The sequence below is a fragment of the Oncorhynchus mykiss genome, chromosome 5 (assembly GCF_057628025.1).
Source record: "Oncorhynchus mykiss isolate SJ-2025 chromosome 5, ASM5762802v1, whole genome shotgun sequence".
In the NCBI taxonomy this organism is placed as follows: Eukaryota; Metazoa; Chordata; class Actinopteri; order Salmoniformes; family Salmonidae; genus Oncorhynchus; species Oncorhynchus mykiss.
Window position 1 is genome coordinate 89,996,856 of NC_143026.1, and position 24,882 is coordinate 90,021,737.

The 24,882-nt window shown below is 43.2% G+C and overlaps 1 protein-coding gene across 1 annotated transcript in view; it reads right to left on the bottom strand.

The window, feature by feature from the left end:
* Nucleotides 1-18,464: 18,464 nt before the first annotated feature.
* The window catches only part of anos1b (anosmin 1b), a 159,014-nt gene continuing 152,596 nt past the window's right edge, over nucleotides 18,465-24,882 (bottom strand). Inside the window, 4 exon segments of the mRNA XM_036978826.2 lie at nucleotides 18,465-19,059; nucleotides 23,107-23,248; nucleotides 23,409-23,638; nucleotides 23,906-24,077. Coding sequence (XP_036834721.2) covers nucleotides 23,108-23,248; nucleotides 23,409-23,638; nucleotides 23,906-24,077 — 543 coding nt within the window. The 3' untranslated portion in view covers nucleotides 18,465-19,059; nucleotide 23,107.

Below are 24,882 nucleotides of genomic sequence, written 5' to 3' on the forward strand. Positions count from 1 at the left end.
TGAAAAGCATAGTCAGAACTACACATTTCCGATTATTCTATGTATAACAAATGCGCACATTTAGCTCTATCATCAGAGTTGTACAGCAAGTAACTGTGGAGCAAATGGGGATGTGTGTTACTCCTCAGCCTTATTTAACCTTTTATTTAACTAGGCAAGTCAGTTAAGAACAAATTCTTATTTACAATGACGGCCTACCGGGGAACAGTGGGTTAACTGCCTTGTTCAGGGGGCAAAACGACAGATTTGCACCTTGTCAGCTCGGGGATTCGATCTGGTTAAAAGCTCTAACCACTATGCTACCTGCCGCCCCAAAACATTAACGGAAAGGTTCACCCATTTTGAAGGTTATATTGTTTTTGTCCATCTCTGAGTGATGGTCTATCGACTCCGTAGGTCATTTCATGTTTTCATGAGTATCTTTGAGTTATTGGCGTTCAAGCAGGCAGAAATCCGTCCGGTATGACGTCATGATCATCATGATAAACTCGCACTCACTACACTGGAAGTTTATAGGAAAACTACTTTTAGATCTACTTTTAGCCAAAAACGTCTATCATACATGCCAGATTTCGATACTTGTCGATGTCATAACTCGGGAGGATGTCTTCTCTTGAATGGGCCATTGATCATATATTTGCGACATTTTTCCTGTTTGTCTGCCCCTTTAGTCCAGGGTGCATTGCATGGTGCCGTTGCCAGAGATATTATAGAAAGGAGATAGGAATCCAATGAATAAATGAAGCAACTAATAACGCCTCACCCAGCAGACTGTCGACCAATCGCATTCACATTGGGTGCATTCATAAATTCACTATGGCTATTCTGATTTCAGAGCACTCTCGTTTGAGTGTGCCAGAGTGCAGAATAACTGATGAATTTATGAATGCGTAACACCCATTGAATATGACCGGTGTCAGTAAATGTCGGCAAAAAAAACTGTTATTAAATTGTTGCCAGCAGCACAGTTACAGTCACCAATGCTCTAGATAACATGAAAACCGTCTAACCAGCTCTGCTAGGGCAAGAGAAATGGTCAGAGTGAGCTGTTCTCTCATTGATGTCTGGAAGTTGCTAGCAAGTTAGCCAACGTTAGCTTGGGTGCTTGACTCCTGTTGGGAGGTCAGAAAGCTCAGGTCAAACCTACTCCAACAGAGCGTCCAGTGTGGTTCTCTGAACGCCCAGAGCGCACAATTTACGAACTCACCCATTGTCATGCTGCATCACAAGGTTGCTAAATTTATCAACACATAATCCATTCTCAAAGTTAGTGTATATGACGAGAAACATGCCTATTTTACTCGAAAGTACGTAATGTCACGATTCCAAAGCTATACAATGCTACAGATAGCAAGTTAGCAATCTCACATCTCAGAGAATATATGTAATGTTTTACATCTTGTTGACAAAATTTGTGCAAATGTTGTGAATGTTAGACTAGAGGCACATGGATCTGCAGGTTGAACATGGTGAGATTATAGACTCCTAAATTGATAGTGCAGTTTTTTCAGGCAATTTTACTGGTAATAGCTATGTTACATGCTGATATTGTCTTTGGTATTATTGTGTGTAGCTACGTTTGCTAGCTAGCAAGGAAGCCCATAGAGAGAACATTGCATTGTGGATTTTGTAGTCGACTTGAGCTTATTATAAGGCAACAAATGAAACATTTGTTCACAAAAAATATTGTTCTCACATATAAGTGTTAACACTGTAAAGTAAAGGAATTAATGGTTTTTGGTGAATTTTTCCTTTAAATGTCCCACTTGCTTGGCCTCTAGCTAGTTTTTGAGGTGGCACTGTTTGCTAAGACGGGAGGAGTGTCACGTGTGTTTGTGAGGCACGTCTCGAGTTCTCGCCAGTTATGGGTAACTTCACCAGGACAAGGACTTGCCGATGTCAAACTCTTTCCAAAAGCCTAATATCTGATGAAGCAAGCTAAATGACACACACACACGTTGTTTCCGTTGCTACAGTACACGCCAAATGGATAGGCTACCACAACAATTATGGATATACTGACAAGATACATGTCTCTCCACCCTAACAATGGGAGTTGTTGTCCACAAAGCCGCACGGCGGGCGGTCTAGCTCGCCTATCCTTTCTTTGGATTGGTGGATACATGTCTTTATTGTAATCCTTTTTTGAATATTCGATGAGGGTTGTTGACGTCAACCGCCTGTATTCAATGGATAGAGATGCTATGCTACTAGCCTCGTCATAAATATGCATAGCAATCTCGAGATCACTCCAATATAAATCGTTTTTTTCTCAAAGTTGCCGGGATGTCACGTGTCCTACTTATATCTGTACACTCGTAACAACCTAACCATTTTTTATGAAACTTCTATTCGATCAAATAAACCTCACATAGCAAATAAGCTATGCATTTTTTGTTGTTGACCAAATTCGCCATTCTCATTGACCTACATACAAAAACTCCTTGCTTGGTGGGCGCAACAATGGAAAAAACGCCACCTGTTGTAATAATTTTGCACGCCCCATTTTTCAGTTTTTGATTTGTTAAAAAAGTTTGAAACATCCAATAAATGTCGGTCCACTTCATGATTGTGTCCCACTTGTTGTTGATTCTTCACAAACATTTTTTTGATGCTAGCTCGGAAGAAGCACCATCATGGTTCAGAATGGAGATGGACAAGGGTATAACAAAAATCCAAGAGACACTTTCTGAACGCCTTTGCAAAATTGATGTGCTAGTCGATAAACTCCACGAACACCAGAAAGTCACAAATGTACGAGTGACAAAGTTCTAAAAATACCATGCTCACCACCAAGCTGCCATCCTGGACGTCCGCGAGGAAGTGGACCAAAAATACAAGAAGTTGGAAGACACCATCTCTAAACTTGAGGATAAATTCGATTGTTACGAAAATGTCCAAAGGCGCTCAGATTTGAGACTTCAAGGTTCCCCGGAGGCCATGGAGGGAAGAGACGTCATCTCCTTCCTACAGGAATGGATTCCCAAAATTCCGGATCTACCCCCTTCCGAACACCCACTGGAAATTGAGAGGGTGCGATGGGCCCTCTCAATTTTACGGAGGTGGCTGCCTGGCCAGGTTGCACCCAGGGCATTTGTCATTGCATTTCTACGGTGTCAGGACACTGTTCACATCCTCTCTGCTGCCCGAGCAAAGGGAGAGCTCAAGTACGGAGATGCCAGAATCATGATCTTTCTGGATCACTCTCCAATACTACACAAGAGAAGGATGGCTTTCTCCCCACTGAAGAGACTTCCGATGCAGGCTGGTTTGGCATACGGCCTGCGCTACCCAGTGACTTTGTGGATCGAAACCAAGAATGGTGAGTGCACATTTGACTCTGAAGACGGCTGAAGCGTACATGAGGAAAGAACTCCCTGACTTGTTCATGTCTTCTAAACTCAGCAAATAGGAGACAAACTATTGGCTGTAAGAACATAACAATGTAGTGACATCTAAACTCAGTAAAAAAAGAAACGTCCTCTCACTGTCAACTGTTTTATTTTCAGCAAACTTAACATGTGTAAATATTTGCATGAACATAATAAGATTCAACAACTAAGACATAAACTGAACAAGTTCCACAGACATGTGACTAACAGAAATGGAACAATGTGTCCCTGAACAAAGAAGGTAACAGTCAGTATCTGGTGTGGCCACCAGCTGCATTAAGTACTGCAGTGCATCTCCTCCTCATGGACTGCACCAGATTTGCCAGTTCTTGCTGTGAGATGTTACCCCACTCTTCCACCAAGGCACCTGCAAGTTCCCGGACATTTCTGGGGTGAATGGCCCTAGCCCTCACCCTCTGATCCAACAGGTCCCAGACGTGCTCAATGGGATTGAGATCCAGGCTCTTTGCTGGCCATGGCAGAACACTGACATTCCTGTCTTGCAGGAAATCACACAGAACGAGCAGTATGGCTGGTGGCATTGTCATGCTGGATGAGCCTGCAGGAAGGGTACCACACGAGGAAGGAGGATGCCTGCAATGACAACAAGCTCAGTCCGATGATGCTGTGACACACCGCCCCAGACCATGACGGACCCACCTCCAAAATCGATCCCGCTCCAGAGTACAGGCCTCGGTATAACGCTCATTCCTTCGACGATAAATGCAAATCTGACCATCACACCTGGTGAGACAAAACCGCGACTCGTCAGTAAAGATTACTTTTTGCCAGTCCTGTCTGGTACAGCGATGGTGAGTTTGTGCCCATAGGCCTACAAACCTGACTCTGTTACACCAGCTCTGTCAGGAGGAATGGGGCAAAATTCACCCAACTTATTGTGGAAGGCTACCTGAAACGTTTGACCCAGGTTAAACCATTTAAAGGCAATGCTACCAAATACTAACTGAGTGTATGTGAACTTCTGACCCACTGGGAATATTTTTTTGGAGTGGGGGGTGAACTCAGGAGGATGGTGATTTTTTTTAAACTACTTGTATATATTTTATATTTGAGGGATGATAGGTTTTAATGTATTCATCATAGCTTGCTGCTTGGGTGCGTTTGTGGTCACCGCTTTTGGTGCAGCGCTGCACAGGTTTCAGGGCGCATTGGGGAATGTCGATTTGGTTGACATTTGGATGTGCGGTTAGGTTCTATTGGATGACTATGAACTCATCCTCTGTTGTTGTTGTTGTTGTTGTTGAGACATGGTCAAGTGGGGCTAAATAGTCTGGTCATTATTGTTGCCGATGTTTGTCGCTTTGATTCAAATTGTATTTTGTTACTCGACTAACAACATTTTAATGTTACAAGGAACAGCCAATGCACTTAATGGCATATACATATCATTTAGAATGAACCTCATTTGGGCGACGCTATGCATAGCAGGTACATCGAGCTTAAAGACTAGTGTCTGAGGATATGTTTTTAAAATAATATATATGATTTTAACTCCCTCAGTTGGGGAGGGGGTTGGGTGGGTTTGTGGTAGGGTCAGGGTATTAGCTCACGAAATGTTTACTATTTTATATTTTTCATCATTTAATTTTGTACAAGTTGTATACACTCAACACCATTTTGTTTCTATCTTTTCCCCTATTTCTTATTTTCTTTAAAGATGTCGGCTCCTAATAACTAGACATTTATGACACTTAACATTAGGGGTACTAAATGCCCAGTCACTTAACATTAGGGGTACTAAATGCCCAGTCACTTAACATTAGGGGTACTAAATGCCCAGTCACTTAACATTAGGGGTAATAAATGCCCAGTCACTTAACATTAGGGGTACTAAATGCCCAGTCACTTAACATTAGGGGTACTAAATGCCCAGTCACTTAACATTAGGGGTACTAAATGCCCAGTCACTTAACATTAGGGGTACTAAATGCCCAGTCACTTAACATTAGGGGTACTAAATGCCCAGTCACTTAACATTAGGGGTAATAAATGCCCAGTCACTTAACATTAGGGGTAATAAATGCCCAGTCACTTAACATTAGGGGTAATAAATGCCCAGTCACTTAACATTAGGGGTACTAAATGCCCAGTCACTTAACATTAAGGGTACTAAATGCCCAGTCACTTAACATTAGGGGTAATAAATGCCCAGTCACTTAACATTAGGGGTACTAAATGCCCAGTCACTTAACATTAGGGGTACTAAATGCCCAGTCACTTAACATTAGGGGTACTAAATGCACAGTCACTTAACATTAGGGGTACTAAATGTCCAGTCACTTAACATTAGGGGTACTAAATGCCCAGTCACTTAACATTAGGGGTACTAAATGCCCAGTCACTTAACATTAGGGGTACTAAATGCCCAGTCACTTAACATTAGGGGTACTAAATGCCCAGTCACTTAACATTAGGGGTACTAAATGCCCAGTCACTTAACATTAGGGGTAATAAATGCCCAGTCACTTAACATTAGGGGTACTAAATGCCCAGTCACTTAACATTAAGGGTACTAAATGCCCAGTCACTTAACATTAGGGGTAATAAATGCCCAGTCACTTAACATTAGGGGTACTAAATGCCCAGTCACTTAACATTAGGGGTACTAAATGCCCAGTCACTTAACATTAGGGGTACTAAATGCACAGTCACTTAACATTAGGGGTACTAAATGTCCAGTCACTTAACATTAGGGGTACTAAATGCCCAGTCACTTAACATTAGGGGTACTAAATGCCCAGTCACTTAACATTAGGGGTACTAAATGCCCAGTCACTTAACATTAGGGGTACTAAATGCCCAGTCACTTAACATTAGGGGTACTAAATGCCCAGTCACTTAACATTAAGGGTACTAAATGCCCAGTCACTTAACATTAGGGGTACTAAATGCCCAGTCACTTAACATTAGGGGTACTAAATGCCCAGTCACTTAACATTAGGGGTACTAAATGCCCAGTCACTTAACATTAGGGGTACTAAATGCCCAGTCACTTAACATTAGGGGTACTAAATGCCCAGTCAAACACAAACGCATTCTGAATGATCTAAAGCAGTAGAAGGTTGATATAGCTCTTCCTCAGGAGACACACATGACTGACTCTGAGCATGATAAACTGAAGAGCGAGTGGGTGGGTCAAGTGTACTATTCATCGTTCACCTCTCGGGCAAGAGGGGTGGCCATACTCATTAATGAGCATTGCCCCTTTTCAGATACAACCTCAGACTAAAGACAAAAAGGGTAGGTTTGTGATCATTCAAGGTTTCATTAACAATGAGACCATTACCATTGTGAATGTGTATGGGCCTAACTATGATGATCCTACATTTTTACCAATACATCTTTTTGAAGTTAACGTCCCCATCATCAGAGATAATAATGGCAGGGGATTTTAACTTGATACTGGACCCTTCCAGTGATAGATCTTCCTCTAATAGTATCAACCTCACACAGGCAGCTAAAATGTTAAAATCAGAAATGAAAGATTTTGGACTTTTGTAGACTTATGGATATTTCACAACCAAAAGGTTAAAGAATACTCATTTTACTCCCCTGTCCATAACAGTTACTGTAGAATTGACTTATTTTTTTTTATTCCTGCAGCCAAGGGAAGTTTAACTACTGGGTGTAAGTATTTACCAAGATGTATATCAGATCATTCTGCCCTGCTGGTTCCAGTACCAGTCAGTAAATCCCCCAAGAAGATGGAGGTTTGGCAGATAATTACTCAATAATCACACATTTGTAACATTTCTGAACACTCATATCGACATTTTTATTTATTTATTTCAGAAATAACAACTCTGTCCCCTTTAATTGTATTGGAAGCTCTCCTTGCATATCTGATGGGACAAATAATAATATCCTTTAGTTCAGGTGATGGTAAGATGTATAAAGTTCAAGTAGACTTGTTGGAGAAAGAAATTAGAGATCTGGAAAAATGAACACAGTGTAACATTTGACGACTCAACTCTACAAAAATTATACTAAAATCTGACGACCCACAAAGTGAATGGACTATAACACCCTGACGACCCACAAAGTGAATGGGCTATAACACCCTGACGACCCACAAAGTGAATGGACTATAACACCCTGACGACCCACAAAGTGAATGGGCTATAACACCCTGACGACCCACAAAGTGAATGGGCTATAACACCCTGACGACCCACAAAGTGAATGGGCTATAACACCCTGACGACCCACAAAGTGAATGGGCTATAACACCCTGACGACCCACAAAGTGAATGGACTATAACACCCTGACGACCCACAAAGTTAATGGGCTATAACACCCTGACGACCCACAAAGTGAATGGGCTATAACACCCTGACGACCCACAAAGTGAATGGACTATAACACCCTGACGACCCACAAAGCGGAAAACGCTCTTAGGAGAACAAAGCAAAACTACTACGAACATGGAGATAGAGCAGGAAAGTTGCTTGCTTGGCAGATGAGGAGAGAGTAAGCTAGTAGACTTATTAGCTTTATTATTAAGCTGCCCAACGACACAGTTGTTCACAGTCCTGAGGAAATTAATCTAGTCTTTAGGGAGTTTTATGAAACATTGTACAAGTCTGAAGGGGATTCCCCTGCCTTAATGCATGAGTTTTTGAACAAACTCAATTTACAAACTGATGAGGATAGAGCACTTGGAGAAAGAGATTACATCCGAGGAAATTAGGGAATCCATTTTCAACCCAGCTGGGGGAAATTCACCAGGATTAGATGGAATCCCTATTGAATTCTATCAATCCTTTTTACCCAAACTAATTCGAGCCTCTTTGCAGTATGTTTAATTATGCCAAAGAGACAGAAAAGCTCCCAGACACACTTGAACTGGTACTGATTAGAGTTTTCTTAAAACCTGGGAAAGATCCTCTGCTTTGTGGGTCGTATAGACCAATATCTCTATTGAACACTTCATATAAGTGTTAAGGGAATTTTTATCAATGATGACTAATTATGTATACATTTCATTCAGGACTGACTAATCAGAATACTATTATGTTACTGTATATGTACTAATCAGAATACTAGTATGTTGCTGTATATGTATGAGTTTTCTTTCTTGATCCCAGTACTGAATATAATGTGTGTGAATGTGGTCAAGAGTTAGAACAATGACTGTCTGTTCCTTGGTAGAAATGAATGAACAATATCTTCAGACTGGCTAGAATGCTTATCTACACGAGAAGACCTTGGCTCGTAAATTATATTAAATTGGTAGGGAGACGGATGTGGGAAGGCTTGAGATACAGCCTTTGTACTGGAACGGAGATGGCACGGGTTGGTGTTGGAACTAATGATGTCATTTTCAGTTTATAACCTGTGGTGAACTGTATCGTATTCAGTACTCTCATGAATAAGCTCTGCTGATTGACTTTAAGACTGGGCTCTGTCCATTATTATAGAATAAGGGTCTTACAAATCCTCATGAATTGACAGAGTGTTTAATTTTAATTGGGTATTAAAACATAGAGCAATTTCATTCCTGTAACAAATTGGTCCTTCGAACCGGGATCTAAATATCCGTCTCTGCCATCTGGAGGTCGTACGCCGGAAAAATCATGCACGAGCGGGTCTGGTCCCGTTAGTTAAGACCTGGCCTCTGAATTGAGGTTAAAAAACAGGCCGGTATACACCCCAGAAGACAGGGACGGTGACTAGATCAAACGAACACTGCTTTTCCCAGTCGGCAGCAGGTCAGTAGCCTTTATTCTCGAATTTGGGAGGGATTATTTGGGATATTTTTGATTAAATGTTATAAAGGAGTTTGGATTTAATCAATGATAGGTGCTTGAATATTCTGAACAAATACAACGGGTTTCTACCTTGGGTTTTAACCAAAATCGATAGGAAGGAAACAGGTCTGAAATTGACCTGTGGTAAGGTGCACTACCATAAATAAACTAGAGCTTAATAAATCCTGGTTTTGCAAGCCGGAAGGTTATTAAGGAGAGATATAGTACGCATTGGGGAATTTGGACGCTTGTTCCGTACAAATAGGATAGCCATTAATTCAAAAAACATACCTAAATAAAGTTTGAACCTGAGTAGTCTATCTGTATATGGGAAGTAGTCTGACTATGAAGAAGTAGCAGATAGATATATATAAAACAGGTGAGGATAAATTAGGCTTGGTGAGAAGGCAGGGTAATTCTAGGCAAACAGAATAATTGAAACCTGTACAATTCTGAAAGAAATTCATATCTACGAGATGAGGTTAATTTAGTCTAGAGTAGTGAGATATGAGATATTAACGTTGAAAGTCCCAAGGAGAATATCCTACGGGGCAAATGTAATGTCCGATCAAAAGTCATCTATAGATGTGGTTTCCAGGAAGGAGAAATACATACTGATTATCCTTAAAGAGACACACACATAGTCAGACAGAAAAGCAACTAGACTAGATAAGGTTCTTCCTGACTTTGGCTGATATAAACCAAACAGGCTTTTGTAAGAAACCGCTCATCCCCTGATAATATCAGAAGATTATTTAATATTATGTGGAGTATGACCAAGATCCTGTAGTGGAGGCTTCTTTAGACGAGGAAAAAGATTTTGACTGCATAGAATGGAACTACCTGTTTTGAAGTTTTACAGAGGATGAATATTGGACCTCAGTATGTAGATCTGATTAGATGACTGTCCAGTAGCTCAGATGGAAATGATTCCTCACAGTTCTCCCGATCACGTGGCACAAGACAGGGTCGTCCCGCTAGTCCGCTCCTTTTTTCATTGGCTATAGAGCCACTGGCAGAAGCTTTTAGATCTCATCTCATCCATCCATGGTGTTCGTATAGGTGGGCGTGAACATCTGGTCTCGCCAAATGATGATTACATTTTGCTAAACCAGAAATTTCACTCTGAGCATTAGTTGACATCCTGAAAGAATATGGGACATTTTCAAGATGTAAAATAAACCTATTGAAGAGTATAATTATGCCTTTTAACAGGGCAGCTATGCAGAACCCAATCTTAGAGCAGCCATTTTCTTGGAGACCTTAGAAAATGACCTCTTGGATTGCAAATTCCTTCTGAAAATTATTAAGACATATCAATTGAACCATACTCCACTTCTTAAAAAGGTTGGGGAAGAATTGGATAGGTTCTTGTACTTTTTTCAAACCTTGCCCTTTCCTATTCCCAAGGTTTAAAAACAACAACAACTTAATAGGAAGGTTTCTTCATTTATGTGGAAAGGGAACCCCCCCCAGAGTGCAACTCACAACTTTATACAAACCATACTCAGAAGGAGGACTCACTCTACCTGACTTCCAGTTGTATTACTGGGCATCTCAGTTAAAGGCTGTGTGGGTTATGGCAAAATACAACAACAAGTTCACCCTCTTGGAGACAGATAGAGGAGGAGTGTCTGACCCCTGTTACATTGGCATCTATACCTTGTATTAGCCCACCTAAAGCTTTGCTAGGTCTCATAAACAACCCTTTCATTAAAAACACTTTAAATATATCGATTGAATTCTGTGAACAAACAGAAGGGCTTAGATCTATATATGAACAAACACCTTTCTATAATAACCCCATGTTACCCAAAGCCCTGAGAGATGGTATTACATTTGGTAATCTCTATAGAGAAGGTGAACTAATATCCTTTCAACAACTGGCATCTTATTTTCCGTTACCTCAAACTAATTTATTCAAGTCCCTACAGGTTAGGCACTATATTGCCACTCAGCAGAGAGGTAAGGATTCAGCCCATGAGTAAATCTACACCTGATACACATGAGTAAATCTACACCTGATACACCTGAGTAAATCTACACCTGATAAACATGAGTAAATCTACACCTGATACACCTGAGTAAATCTACACCTGATACACCTGAGTAAATCTACACCTGATACACCTGAGTAAATCTACACCTGATACACATGAGTAAATCTACACCTGATACACCTGAGTAAATCTACACCTGATACACCTGAGTAAATCTACACCTGATAAACATGAGTAAATCTACACCTGATTCACCTGAGTAAATCTACACATGATAAACATGAGTAAATCTACACCTGATTCACCTGAGTAAATCTACACATGATAAACATGAGTAAATCTACACCTGATACACCTGAGTAAATCTACACCTGATACACCTGAGTAAATCTACACCTGATACACATGAGTAAATCTACACCTGATACACATGAGTAAATCTACACCTGATACACATGAGTAAATCTACACCTGATACACATGAGTAAATCTACACCTGATACACATGAGTAAATCTACACCTGATACACATGAGTAAATCTACACCTGATACACCTGAGTAAATCTACACCTGATACACCTGAGTAAATCTACACCTGATACACCTGAGTAAATCTACACCTGATACACATGAGTAAATCTACACCTGATACACCTGAGTAAATCTACACCTGATACGCATTAGTAAATCTACACCTGATACACATGAGTAAATCTACACCTGATACACATGAGTAAATCTACACCTGATAAACTGTGACTGGGGAAGAAAGGGGCAAAAGGTTTTCATTTCTTACATGAACTCTAGTCTTCAAGCTCTGTTGGGGAATGATGAACCTCTGAAAGCTTGCATGAAGTGGCAGGATGACCCTGGTCTCATTTTTTAGGATGAGAAAATGGGAAAGCTATTTTTAGATGCTCAGCGTCTTTCATTTAACACAAGGCATGAGTTGATGCGATTCAATATTTTACATCGGGTCTACTTTACACCAGAGAGACTGTATATGATCAATTATAAATATTCAACATTTTGCCCAAGGTGGTAGTAGACACACTTACAGTGGGGCAAAAAGTATTTAGTCAGCCACCAATTGTGCAAGTTCTCCCACTTAAAAAGATGAGAGAGGCCTGTAATTTTCAATATAGGGGCACTTCAACTATTACAGAAAAAAATTGAAAAAAAATCCAGAAAATCACATTGTAGGATTTTTTATGAATTTATTTGCAAATTATGGTGGTAAATAAGTATTTGGTCAATAACAAAAGTTTATCTCAATACTTTGTTATATACCCTTTGTTGGCAATGACAGAGGTCAAACGTTTTCTGTAAGTCTTCACAAGGTTTTCACACACTGTTGCTGGTATTTTGGCTCATTCCTCCATGCAGATCTCCTCTAGAGCAGTGATGTTTTGGGGCTGTTGCTGGGCAACACAGACTTTCAACTCCCTCCAAAGATTCTCTATGGGGTTGAGATCTGGAGACTGGCTAGGCCACTCCAGGACCTTGAAATGGGAGAACTTGCACAATTGGTGACTGACTAAATACTTTTTTTGCCCCCACTGTATGCATCTTTCTGCCCTGCCCTGAACTAAGCAATTATTGGAAAGACATTATTCAGATCTTATCACAGGTTACTAATATGACGGTACCACTAGATCCTTCCCTTATTCTTCTTGGAGTTGTCTCTGTTCTACCAGTAAAATATGGGTAGCAAAACCAGATTCATTCAATTGGCCGTCATTGCAGCCAATAAATGCACAGCTACGGAAGAGTGACACTCCGTCAAGCAAGCAGATGTGGCTAAAATACCTATTCCATCTGAATTTTTTTAAAATTTTTTTAAATAATGTACAATTGACATAAGAAACCCTTTCAATTTACTGATGTCTGTAGTGACTTTCAAGAGTCGTCACCTTAGCTGCCTCATTATTACTTTCTTCATTAATGTATTATTTGTTTTGCGTCTACTCATTTATTTTCTAGCATTGAATGTGAAGGTCATTCTGTTTCTTTTTTGTTGTTGTTAATCATTGAAGCTAATACCAGTGGAGGGGGGTGTTCATGTGTTGGGGAGGGAAGAGTTTTGCATAATGTGCTCCCATGAAGCATAGTGTTTTGTGTAGATTGAAGGAATAACTGTTTCATATTTTGCTGATTTTGTTAAATTATTTTTTTAAATGCTGATAAATATATTGTATAATATGTTGTGAATGTAATGTTTTTAAAATGTATAACTGCCTTAATTTTGCTGGACCCCAGGAAGAGTAGCTGCTGCCTTGGCAGGAACTAATGGGGATCCATAATAAACCACAGGAAGAGTAGCTGCTGCCTTGGCAGGAACTAATGGGGATCCATAATAAACCACAGGAAGAGTAGCTGCTGCCTTGGCAGGAACTAATGGGGATCCATAATAAACCCCAGGAAGAGTAGCTGCTGCCTTGGCAGGAACTAATGGGGATCCATAATAAACCCCAGGAAGAGTAGCTGCTGCCTTGGCAGGAACTAATGGGGATCCATAATAAACCACAGGAAGAGTAGCTGCTGCCTTGGCAGGAACTAATGGGGATCCATAATAAACCCCAGGAAGAGTAGCTGCTGCCTTGGCAGGAACTAATGGGGATCCATAATAAACCACAGGAAGAGTAGCTGCTGCCTTGGCAGGAACTAATGGGGATCCATAATAAACCCCAGGAAGAGTAGCTGCTGCCTTGGCAGGAACTAATGGGGATCCATAATAAACCCCAGGAAGAGTAGCTGCTGCCTTGGCAGGAACTAATGGGGATCCATAATAAACCCCAGGAAGAGTAGCTGCTGCCTTGGCAGGAACTAATGGGGATCCATAATAAACCACAGGAAGAGTAGCTGCTGCCTTGGCAGGAACTAATGGGGATCCATAATAAACCCCAGGAAGAGTAGCTGCTGCCTTGGCAGGAACTAATGGGGATCCATAATAAACCCCAGGAAGAGTAGCTGCTGCCTTGGCAGGAAGCAATGGGGATCCATAATAAACCCCAGGAAGAGTAGCTGCTGCCTTGGCAGGAAGCAATGGGGAGCCATAATAAATACAAATGTACTGGCCCGTACGCACTACCCTCTGTAGCGCCTTGCAGTCGAATGCCAAGCAGGTGCCATACCAAGCGGTGATGCAGCCAGTCAAGATGCTCTCAATGGTGCAGCTGTATAACTTTGGCCCATGCCAAAACATTTCAGCCTCCTGAGGGGGAATAGGTGTTGTCGTACCCTCTTCACGACTGTGTTGGTGTGTTTGGACCATGATAGATCCTTAATGATGTGGACACCGAGGAACTTGAAGCTCTTGACTCACTCCACTACAGCCCCGTCGATATGGATGGAGGCGTGCCCGGCCCCCTGGGTCCTGATGTCCACGATCAGCTCCTTTGTCCTGCTGATGTTGAGGGAGAGGTTGTTGTACTGGCACCACACTGCCAGGTCTCTGACCTCCCTATACAGTTGAAGTCAGAAGTTTACATACACCTTAGCCAAATACATTTAAACTCAGTTTTTCACAATTCCTGACATTTAATCCAAATAAAAATTCCCTGTCTTATGTCAGTTAGGATCACCACTTTATTTTAAGAATGTGCAATGTCAGAATAATAGTAGAGGGAATGGTTTATTTCAGCTTATTTCTTTCATTCCGAGTGGGTCAGAAGTTTACAAACACTCAATTAGTATTTGGTAGCATTGGCTTTAAATTGTTTAACTTTGATCAAACATTTTGGGTAGCCTTCCACAAGCTTCCCACAATAAGTTGAGTGAATTTTGCCCCATTCCTCCTGACAGAGCTGGTGTAACTGAGTCAGGTTTGTAGGCCTCCTTGCTCGCATACATGCTTTTTCAGTTCTGCCCACACATTTTCTATACGATTGAGGTCAGGGCTTTGTGATGGCCACTCCAATACCTTGACTTTGTTGTCCTTAAGCCATTTTTCCACAACTTTGGAAGTACAGTGCCTTGCGAAAGTATTCGGCCCCCTTGAACTTTGCGACCTTTTGCCACATTTCAGGCTTCAAACATAAAGATATAAAACTGTATTTTTTTGTGAAGAATCAACAACAAGTGGGACACAATCATGAAGTGGAACGACATTTATTGGATATTTCAAACTTTTTTAACAAATCAAAAACTGAAAAATTGGGCGTGCAAAATTATTCAGCCCCCTTAAGTTAATACTTTGTAGCGCCACCTTTTGCTGCGATTACAGCTGTAAGTCGCTTGGTGTATGTCTCTATCAGTTTTGCACATCGAGAGACTGACATTTTTTCCCATTCCTCCTTGCAAAACAGCTCAAGCTCAGTGAGGTTGGATGGAGAGCATTTGTGAACAGCAGTTTTCAGTTCTTTCCACAGATTCTCGATTGGATTCAGGTCTGGACTTTGACTTGGCCATTCTAACACCTGGATATGTTTATTTTTGAACCATTCCATTGTAGATTTTGCTTTATGTTTTGGATCATTGTCTTGTTGGAAGACAAATCTCCGTCCCAGTCTCAGGTCTTTTGCAGACTCCATCAGGTTTTCTTCCAGAATGGTCCTGTATTTGGTTCCATTCATCTTCCCATCAATTTTAACCATCTTCCCAGTCCCTGCTGAAGAAAAGCAGGCCCAAACCATGATGCTGCCACCACCATGTTTGACAGTGGGGATGGTGTGTTCAGTGTGATGAGCTGTGTTGCTTTTACGCCAAACATAACGTTTTGCATTGTTGCCAAAAAGTTCAATTTTGGTTTCATCTGACCAGAGCACCTTCTTCCACATGTTTGGTGTGTCTCCCAGGTGGCTTTAAACAACAACTTTAAACTTCAACACTTTTTATGGATATCTTTAAGAAATGGCTTTCTTCTTGCCACTCTTCCATAAAGGCCAGATTTGTGCAATATACGACTGATTGTTGTCCTATGGACAGAGTCTCCCACCTCAGCTGTAGATCTCTGCAGTTCATCCAGAGTGATCATGGGCCTCTTGGCTGCATCTCTGATCAGTCTTCTCCTTGTATGAGCTGAAAGTTTAGAGGGACGGCCAGGTCTTGGTAGATTTGCAGTGGTCTGATACTCCTTCCATTTCAATATTATCGCTTGCACAGTGCTCCTTGGGATATTTAAAGCTTGGGAAATCTTTTTGTATCCAAATCCGGCTTTAAACTTCTTCACAACAGTATCTCGGACCTGCCTGGTGTGTTCCTTGTTCTTCATGATGCTCTCTGCGCTTTTAACGGACCTCTGAGACTACCACAGTGCAGGTGCATTTATACGGAGACTTGATTACACACAGGTGGATTGTATTTATCATCATTAGTCATTTAGGTCAACATTGGATCATTCAGAGATCCTCACTGAACTTCTGGAGAGAGTTTGCTGCACTGAAAGTAAAGGGGCTGAATAATTTTGCACGCCCAATTTTTCAGTTTTTGATTTGTTAAAAAAGTTTGAAATATCCAATAAATGTTGTTCCACTTCATGATTGTGTCCCACTTGTTGTTGATTCTTCACAAAAAAATACAGTTTTATATGTTTATGTTTGAAGCCTGAAATGTGGCAAAAGGTCGCAAAGTTCAAGGGGGCCGAATACTTTCGCAAGGCACTGTATTCTTGGGGTCATTGTCCATTTGGAAAACCCATTTGCAACTAAGCTTTAACTTCCTGACTGATGTCTTGATGTTGCTTCAATATATCCACATAATTTTCCGTCCTCATGATGTCATCTATTTTGTGAAGTGCACCAGTCCCTCCTGCAGCAGAGCACCCCCACAACATGATGCTGCCACCCCCATGCTTCACGGTTCGGAAGGTGTTCTAAGGCTTGCAAGCCTCCCCCCTTTTCCTCCAAACATAACAATGGTCATTATGGCCAAACAGTTCTATTTTTGTTTCATCAGACCAGAGGACATTTCTCCAAAAAGTACGATCTTTGTCCCCAGTTGCAAACCGTATTCTGGATTTTTTTATGGCGGTTTTGGAGCAGTGGCTTCTTCCTTGCTGAACGGCCTTTCAGGTTATGTCAATATAGGACTCATTTTACTATGGATATAGATACTTTTGTACCGGTGTCCTCCAGCATCTTCACAAGGTCCTTTGCTGTTGTTCTTGGATTGATTTGCACTTTTCGCACCAAAGTACGTTCATCTCTAGGAGACAGAATGCGTCTCCTTCCTGAGTGGTATGACGGCTGTGTGGTCCCATGGTGTTTATACTTGCTTACTATTGTTTGTACAGATGAACGTGGTACCTTCAGGCGTTTGCAAATTGCTCCAAAGGATGAACCAGACTTGTGGAGGTCTACAATTTCCTTTCTGAGGTCTTGGCTGATTTATTTGGATTTTCCCATGATGTCAAGCAAAGAGGCACTGAGTTTGAAGGTGAGGCCTTGAAATACATCCACAGGTACACCTCCAAAGGACTCAAATTATGTCAATCGTCAAGCCTATCAGAAGCTTCTAAAGCCATGACATCATTTTCTGGAATTTTCCAAGCGGTTTAAAGGCACAGTTAACTTAGTTTATGTAAACTTCTGACCCACTGGAATTGTGATACAGTGAAATAATCTGTCTGTAAACAATTGTTGGAAAAATGACTTGTGTCATGCACAATGTAGACGTCCTAACCAACTTGACAAAACTAAAGTTTGTTAACAAGAAATTTGTGGAGTGTTTGAAAAACGAGTTTTAATGACTCCTAAGTGTATGTAAACTTCCGACTTCAACTGTCTCATCGTCGTTGGTGATCAGTCCTACCCCCGTCTTGTCGTCAGAAAACGACCCTTTCCTGCAGTCAAATGACCAAATCACCCTCTAGTGGCCTCATGGGTGGAATGTCATTAATAGCTTTCATAATTTTAATAATATAATTTGTTTTGTTTTTTACCTGCCGAAAATCAGGTGTTTCTATGTCAAACGGCTTTGTTATAGTTCAGTCTTCTGTGATGTGTTGTGTGTGTGTGTGTGTGTGTGTGTATTGGGATGCAAACTCAAAATGGAATATCTGACATGGTACAGGTGTCTTCTTTTTTTTAAGTCCATAACCATGTGTTTGAGGTGTATACTTTTGTTTCAAAGTAGATTTGTTGAAGACTACCCAGAAACACCAACCTTGTGACCTTGATTTAGCCCACTGCAGTAAAAAATTAATGAAGGTGTTGGAGTCGTGCACAGTCACGCAGTCGTGGGTGAACAGGGAGTACAGGAGGGGACTAAGCATGCACCCCTGAGGGGCCCCTGTGTTGAGGGTCATTAAAACACCATATTATAATACTCTTGAATAAGCTCCAGGTCATTAAAACATCACATATTACAATACTCTTTAATTACAACACAATAAATAAAACTGGAACAACGATTTATATAAGAGGGTTACATACATCAAAGTCCCTGCTGGGGTTATCATATGCTTGAAATAATAACTTATAGCGCAATATTACAAAAATACTAAACTACAACAGGTTACAAACTGCTTTACGCCGGGCCATTTTACTTTCAGGAACATACTGTGTGGAGATCAATGAAAAAGACAGACAGTTTGGTATGACTACATACATCAGTGCTATATATTTTTCTTTACATGTGTAAATTATGATTACATTATACACGACTGAAAAGTATAATCTCTAAACATTAAACACACATGTATTGTAAGTGTAATGGCCATGGTATAGATTCACTTGATCTTTCAGGTAAAGGTGATTTCGTTCATCATGCAATATATCTCTGTGTGATAAAGACAACAGAGAGCAGTGCAGCACTGGCACGGCGTTGGTGTGTGTGTGTGTGTGTGTGTGTTTTAGTGGACACATATACAGGCTGTGGAGGTGGTGTTCTCAATACACACTACGGCGCTAGTGATGACGAGCAGCAGAGGACGAAGCACGTTGGGGGGAGGAGCCTGGAAAACAGAGAGGGGATGATTGGTGGGATCAGACAGGGGTTATATGTGATTGAAGTAATCAGTGTAATTTAATGCAAATCAAACCAAACAGTGGAACAAAAGTCAGATCCATTTCTACAATGACTCCCTGTTCTGTATGTAAAGTACTAGGCTTGGCTGCAACACCTACAGCCCGGGCTGAAAGGAGTGTACTGTGTGCTACAGGTCGAACAGAGTCGTATTCCTTATATACACAGAAAGCTGATAACAACAAAATCCCTGTAGATTCACTTTTTGCGATTAGTTGCACAGATTTGGGAGACCTCCATCTTCTATCAAAGTTGAACAAAAGCAGGCTCTTTCTGTTGAGGTACCAAAGCTTTGATTCTCCCTCTCTCTCCCAGTGCTCCCACAGTTCTCCTGGCGGTGTCCATCCTAACTGGGAGGTCTGGAACACCACACCAGGAGTGTCTCTGGGAGTCTCTCTCTCTCTCTGAGGAACTAACTATTTGTTCCAGAAACATCTAGCAGTCCAGGAACTCTAGAATTAGAACTAGAATATTTATTATAATTCTGACCTGCCAAGAACACTCAGACGGAGGGAGGGAGTGGAATCCAAATATCCTACTGGCGCAGAGCCAAATGTTCTCCAAGGCCATAGAACCAAGACAAAAGTCCATTAGTTGTGAGAGAGAAGTGAGTGAAGTCCCGCTCACACTGCTGTGGTACTATTCATCACCATCACAGTACTCAAACTCACATGGAGAGAGTTCTGCTGTCGCCAGGTTTCCAATACAGAATACATTACTGAATCAATGACTCCAACTAGAAGAGCTGTTCTCTCACACACTCCAACGAGTACTAACAACACACACACACACAATGCTGTATCTCTCTGGCTCTCTCTCTGGCTCACTCTCTCTCTCTGGCTCTCTCTCTGGCTCTCTCTCGCCAACATGGTCCTGAGAGGTCAAACACCCTCTGAAAGGAAGTATGTGGGGATTTCAGAATGGTGTTATGTTTTGAGCAGTGCCAGTGAAATTTATAAATGTTATTTTTACCCCGTAGACATTGGCTGTTTAGGAAACAGTGCTGTAGTGTGTCAGTGAGTAGTTTGTCTTTTGTTTACGATGTTAGGCCCTGCAGCAGTACCTCATAGCAGAGTGGTGTTTATGGGAGGTGTATGTGATGTTAGGCCCTGCAGCAGTACCTCATAGCAGAGTGGTGTTTATGGGAGGTGTATGTGATGTTAGGCCCTGCAGCAGTACCTCATAGCAGAGTGGTGTTGAGGGGAGGTGTATGTGATGTTAGGCCCTGCAGCAGTACCTCATAGCAGAGTGGTGTTGAGGGGAGGTGTATGTGATGTTAGGCCCTGCAGCAGTACCTCATAGCAGAGTGGTGTTTAGGGGAGGTGTATGTGATGTTAGGCCCTTGCAGCAGTACCTCATAGCAGAGTGGTGTTGAGGGGAGGTGTATGTGATGTTAGGCCATGCAGCAGTACCTCATAGCAGAGTGGTGTTGAGGGGAGGTGTATGTGATGTTAGGCCATGCAGCAGTACCTCATAGCAGAGTGGTGTTGAGGGGAGGTGTATGTGATGTTAGGCCCTGCAGCAGTACCTCATAGCAGAGTGGTGTTTAGGGGAGGTGTATGTGATGTTAGGCCCTGCAGCAGTACCTCATAGCAGAGTGGTGTTGAGGGGAGGTGTATGTGATGTTAGGCCCTTGCAGCAGTACCTCATAGCAGAGTGGTGTTTAGGGGAGGTGTATGTGATGTTAGGCCCTTGCAGCAGTACCTCATAGCAGAGTGGTGTTGAGGGGAGGTGTATGTGATGTTAGGCCCTGCAGAAGTACCTCATAGCAGAGTGGTGTTGAGGGGAGGTGTATGTGATGTTAGGCCCTGCAGCAGTACCTCATAGCAGAGTGGTGTTGAGGGGAGGTGTATGTGATGTTAGGCCCTTGCAGCAGTACCTCATAGCAGAGTGGTGTTGAGGGGAGGTGTATGTGATGTTAGGCCCTTGCAGCAGTACCTCATAGCAGAGTGGTGTTGAGGGGAGGTGTATGTGATGTTAGGCCATGCAGCAGTACCTCATAGCAGAGTGGTGTTGAGGGGAGGTGTATGTGATGTTAGGCCCTTGCAGCAGTACCTCATAGCAGAGTGGTGTTGAGGGGAGGTGTATGTGATGTTAGGCCCTGCAGCAGTACCTCATAGCAGAGTGGTGTTGAGGGGAGGTGTATGTGATGTTAGGCCCTGCAGCAGTACCTCATAGCAGAGTGGTGTTGAGGGGGGGTGTATGTGATGTTAGGCCCTGCAGCAGTACCTCATAGCAGAGTGGTGTTGAGGGGGGGTGTATGTGATGTTAGGCCCTGCAGCAGTACCTCATAGCAGAGTGGTGTTGAGGGGAGGTGTATGTGATGTTAGGCCCTGCAGCAGTACCTCATAGCAGAGTGGTGTTGAGGGGAGGTGTATGTGATGTTAGGCCCTGCAGCAGTACCTCATAGCAGAGTGGTGTTGAGGGGGGGTGTATGTGATGTTAGGCCATGCAGCAGTACCTCATAGCAGAGTGGTGTTGAGGGGGGGTGTATGTGATGTTAGGCCCTGCAGCAGTACCTCATAGCAGAGTGGTGTTGAGGGGAGGTGTATGTGATGTTAGGCCCTGCAGCAGTACCTCATAGCAGAGTGGTGTTGAGGGGAGGTGTATGTGATGTTAGGCCCTGCAGCAGTACCTCATAGCAGAGTGGTGTTGAGGGGAGGTGTATGTGATGTTAGGCCATGCAGCAGTACCTCATAGCAGAGTGGTGTTGAGGGGAGGTGTATGTGATGTTAGGCCCTTGCAGCAGTACCTCATAGCAGAGTGGTGTTGAGGGGAGGTGTATGTGATGTTAGGCCCTGCAGCAGTACCTCATAGCAGAGTGGTGTTGAGGGGAGGTGTATGTGATGTTAGGCCCTGCAGCAGTACCTCATAGCAGAGTGGTGTTGAGGGGAGGTGTATGTGATGTTAGGCCCTGCAGCAGTACCTCATAGCAGAGTGGTGTTGAGGGGAGGTGTATGTGATGTTAGGCCCTGCAGCAGTACCTCATAGCAGAGTGGTGTTTAGGGGAGGTGTATGTGATGTTAGGCCCTTGCAGCAGTACCTCATAGCAGAGTGGTGTTGAGGGGAGGTGTATGTGATGTTAGGCCCTGCAGCAGTACCTCATAGCAGAGTGGTGTTGAGGGGAGGTGTATGTGATGTTAGGCCCTGCAGCAGTACCTCATAGCAGAGTGGTGTTTAGGGGAGGTGTATGTGATGTTAGGCCCTTGCAGCAGTACCTCATAGCAGAGTGGTGTTGAGGGGAGGTGTATGTGATGTTAGGCCATGCAGCAGTACCTCATAGCAGAGTGGTGTTGAGGGGGGGTGTATGTGATGTTAGGCCCTGCAGCAGTACCTCATAGCAGAGTGGTGTTGAGGGGAGGTGTATGTGATGTTAGGCCCTGCAGCAGTACCTCATAGCAGAGTGGTGTTGAGGGGAGGTGTATGTGATGTTAGGCCCTGCAGCAGTACCTCATAGCAGAGTGGTGTTTAGGGGAGGTGTATGTGATGTTAGGCCCTGCAGCAGTACCTCATAGCAGAGTGGTGTTGAGGGGAGGTGTATGTGATGTTAGGCCCTTGCAGCAGTACCTCATAGCAGAGTGGTGTTTAGGGGAGGTGTATGTGATGTTAGGCCCTTGCAGCAGTACCTCATAGCAGAGTGGTGTTTATGGGAGGTGTATGTGATGTTAGGCCCTGCAGCAGTACCTCATAGCAGAGTGGTGTTTATGGGAGGTGTATGTGATGTTAGGCCCTTGCAGCAGTACCTCATAGCAGAGTGGTGTTTATGGGAGGTGTATGTGATGTTAGGCCCTGCAGCAGTACCTCATAGCAGAGTGGTGTTTAGGGGAGGTGTATGTGATGTTAGGCCCTTGCAGCAGTACCTCATAGCAGAGTGGTGTTGAGGGGAGGTGTATGTGATGTTAGGCCATGCAGCAGTACCTCATAGCAGAGTGGTGTTGAGGGGGGGTGTATGTGATGTTAGGCCCTGCAGCAGTACCTCATAGCAGAGTGGTGTTTAGGGGAGGTGTATGGAGTGTCCTGGCCACTGAGAGGCCACTGCCACCTGCTGACAGCACCTGGACCTGTAGCTTATACACACTGTCTGGCTGCAGCCACTCCACTGTCAGAGAGCGCTGGTCCTGGTGGAGAACAGTACATGAGTACACAGGGAGGGAAATATAGGGATGGCTTACAGTCAGAGATGATCACACACACACACACACACACACACACACACACACACACACACACACACACACACACACACACACACACACACACACACACACTCGTTCTCACCGGGGCTACTATCTGTGTCTGAGAGATACGGGTGTCCTGTCCTCCCGTTGCCATGGCGCTAGAGGACACTTGCACCCAGGAGAACTGGAACCCTGCGATGGGCGTCTGCCCCGGTGCAGTCTGGGAGAGCTGCCAGCGGAACAGGCCCTGCAGGGAACCGTTGACCGTGTGGAACTCTGCAGTCAGCTTCTCAGGACGCAGTGCCACCTTCTTGGACACCAGGGGGCGCTCTGACACAGGAAAACCCACATTTACACGTTGTCACTAAATACTAATTTTGACCCATAATATATCTACAGTTAGTACATAACAAAGGACCTAAATATGTCAAAGGTCAAAGAATCATAGACACAACGTATATAATTGTCAGAGTTGTCAGAGTAAGAAGCTGTGCAGAAATAGTGCATTCACACACACTCCTCCTGATACTCAATCAGTCTGTCAGATATTCACTTTCTTCATGCTGTGTGTTATGGCATGTGTGGCGCTTGGGATACCTTCTCTGGCACAGGGCAAGGCCTTGCCCCCTCTCGCCATGACCGCAGAACAAGGTGGGGTCGTTACCGCAGTAACAGCTTCTGACCTCTGATCCCCCTCTGGTGTTACGAGCGCCACAGCGATCCGGTACTTACAGGCGAACAGCAGCCCAGTGATAACATAATGTGTTCCCTGAGAGGAGAAACGAGGAGTGAGGTGAAGAAAAGAGATGACAGGAGCAATTATCAATCAGCACAGCGATGAGAAGTGAAAGACATATTTTTTTATTTAACTAGGCAAATGAGTTAAGAACACATTCTTAATTACAATGATGGCCTACCATGGAACAGTGGGTTAATTGCCTTGTTCAGGGGTAGAACGACAGATGTTTACCTTGTCAGCTTGGGGGATTCAATCCAGCAACCTTTCGGCTACTGGCCCAACGCTCTAACCACTAGGCTACCTGCCCAACCCTCTAACCACTAGGCTACCTGCCACCCTTGAGAGATAGGCTGGAGAGAGATAGGGGAGAGCGAGAGATAAAGAGATAGGGGAGAGATAGCTCGGAGAGAGACACCCAGACAAAAAGGGAGGGAGTGGAATCTAAATATCCTACTGGCGCAGAGCCAAATGTTCTCCAAGGCCATAGAACCAAGACAAAGTCCATTAGTTGTGAGAGAGAAGTGAGTGAAGTCCCCCTCACACTGCTGTGGTACTATTCATCACCATCACAGTACTCAAACTCACATGGAGAGAGTTCTGCTGGGGGGAGAGACAGAGAGAGAGATAGGAGGGAGAGGGAGAGAGATCGATGATGATCTGGGGGAGGGCCAAGGAGGGCCTACAGCAGCATCTAGATCTTCTGCACAGATTCTGTCAGACCTGGGCCCTGACAGTAAATCTCAGTAAGACAAAAATACTGGTGTTCCAAAGAAGGTCCAGTTGCCAGGACAACAAATACAAATTCCATCTAGACACCGTTGCCCGAGAGAACACA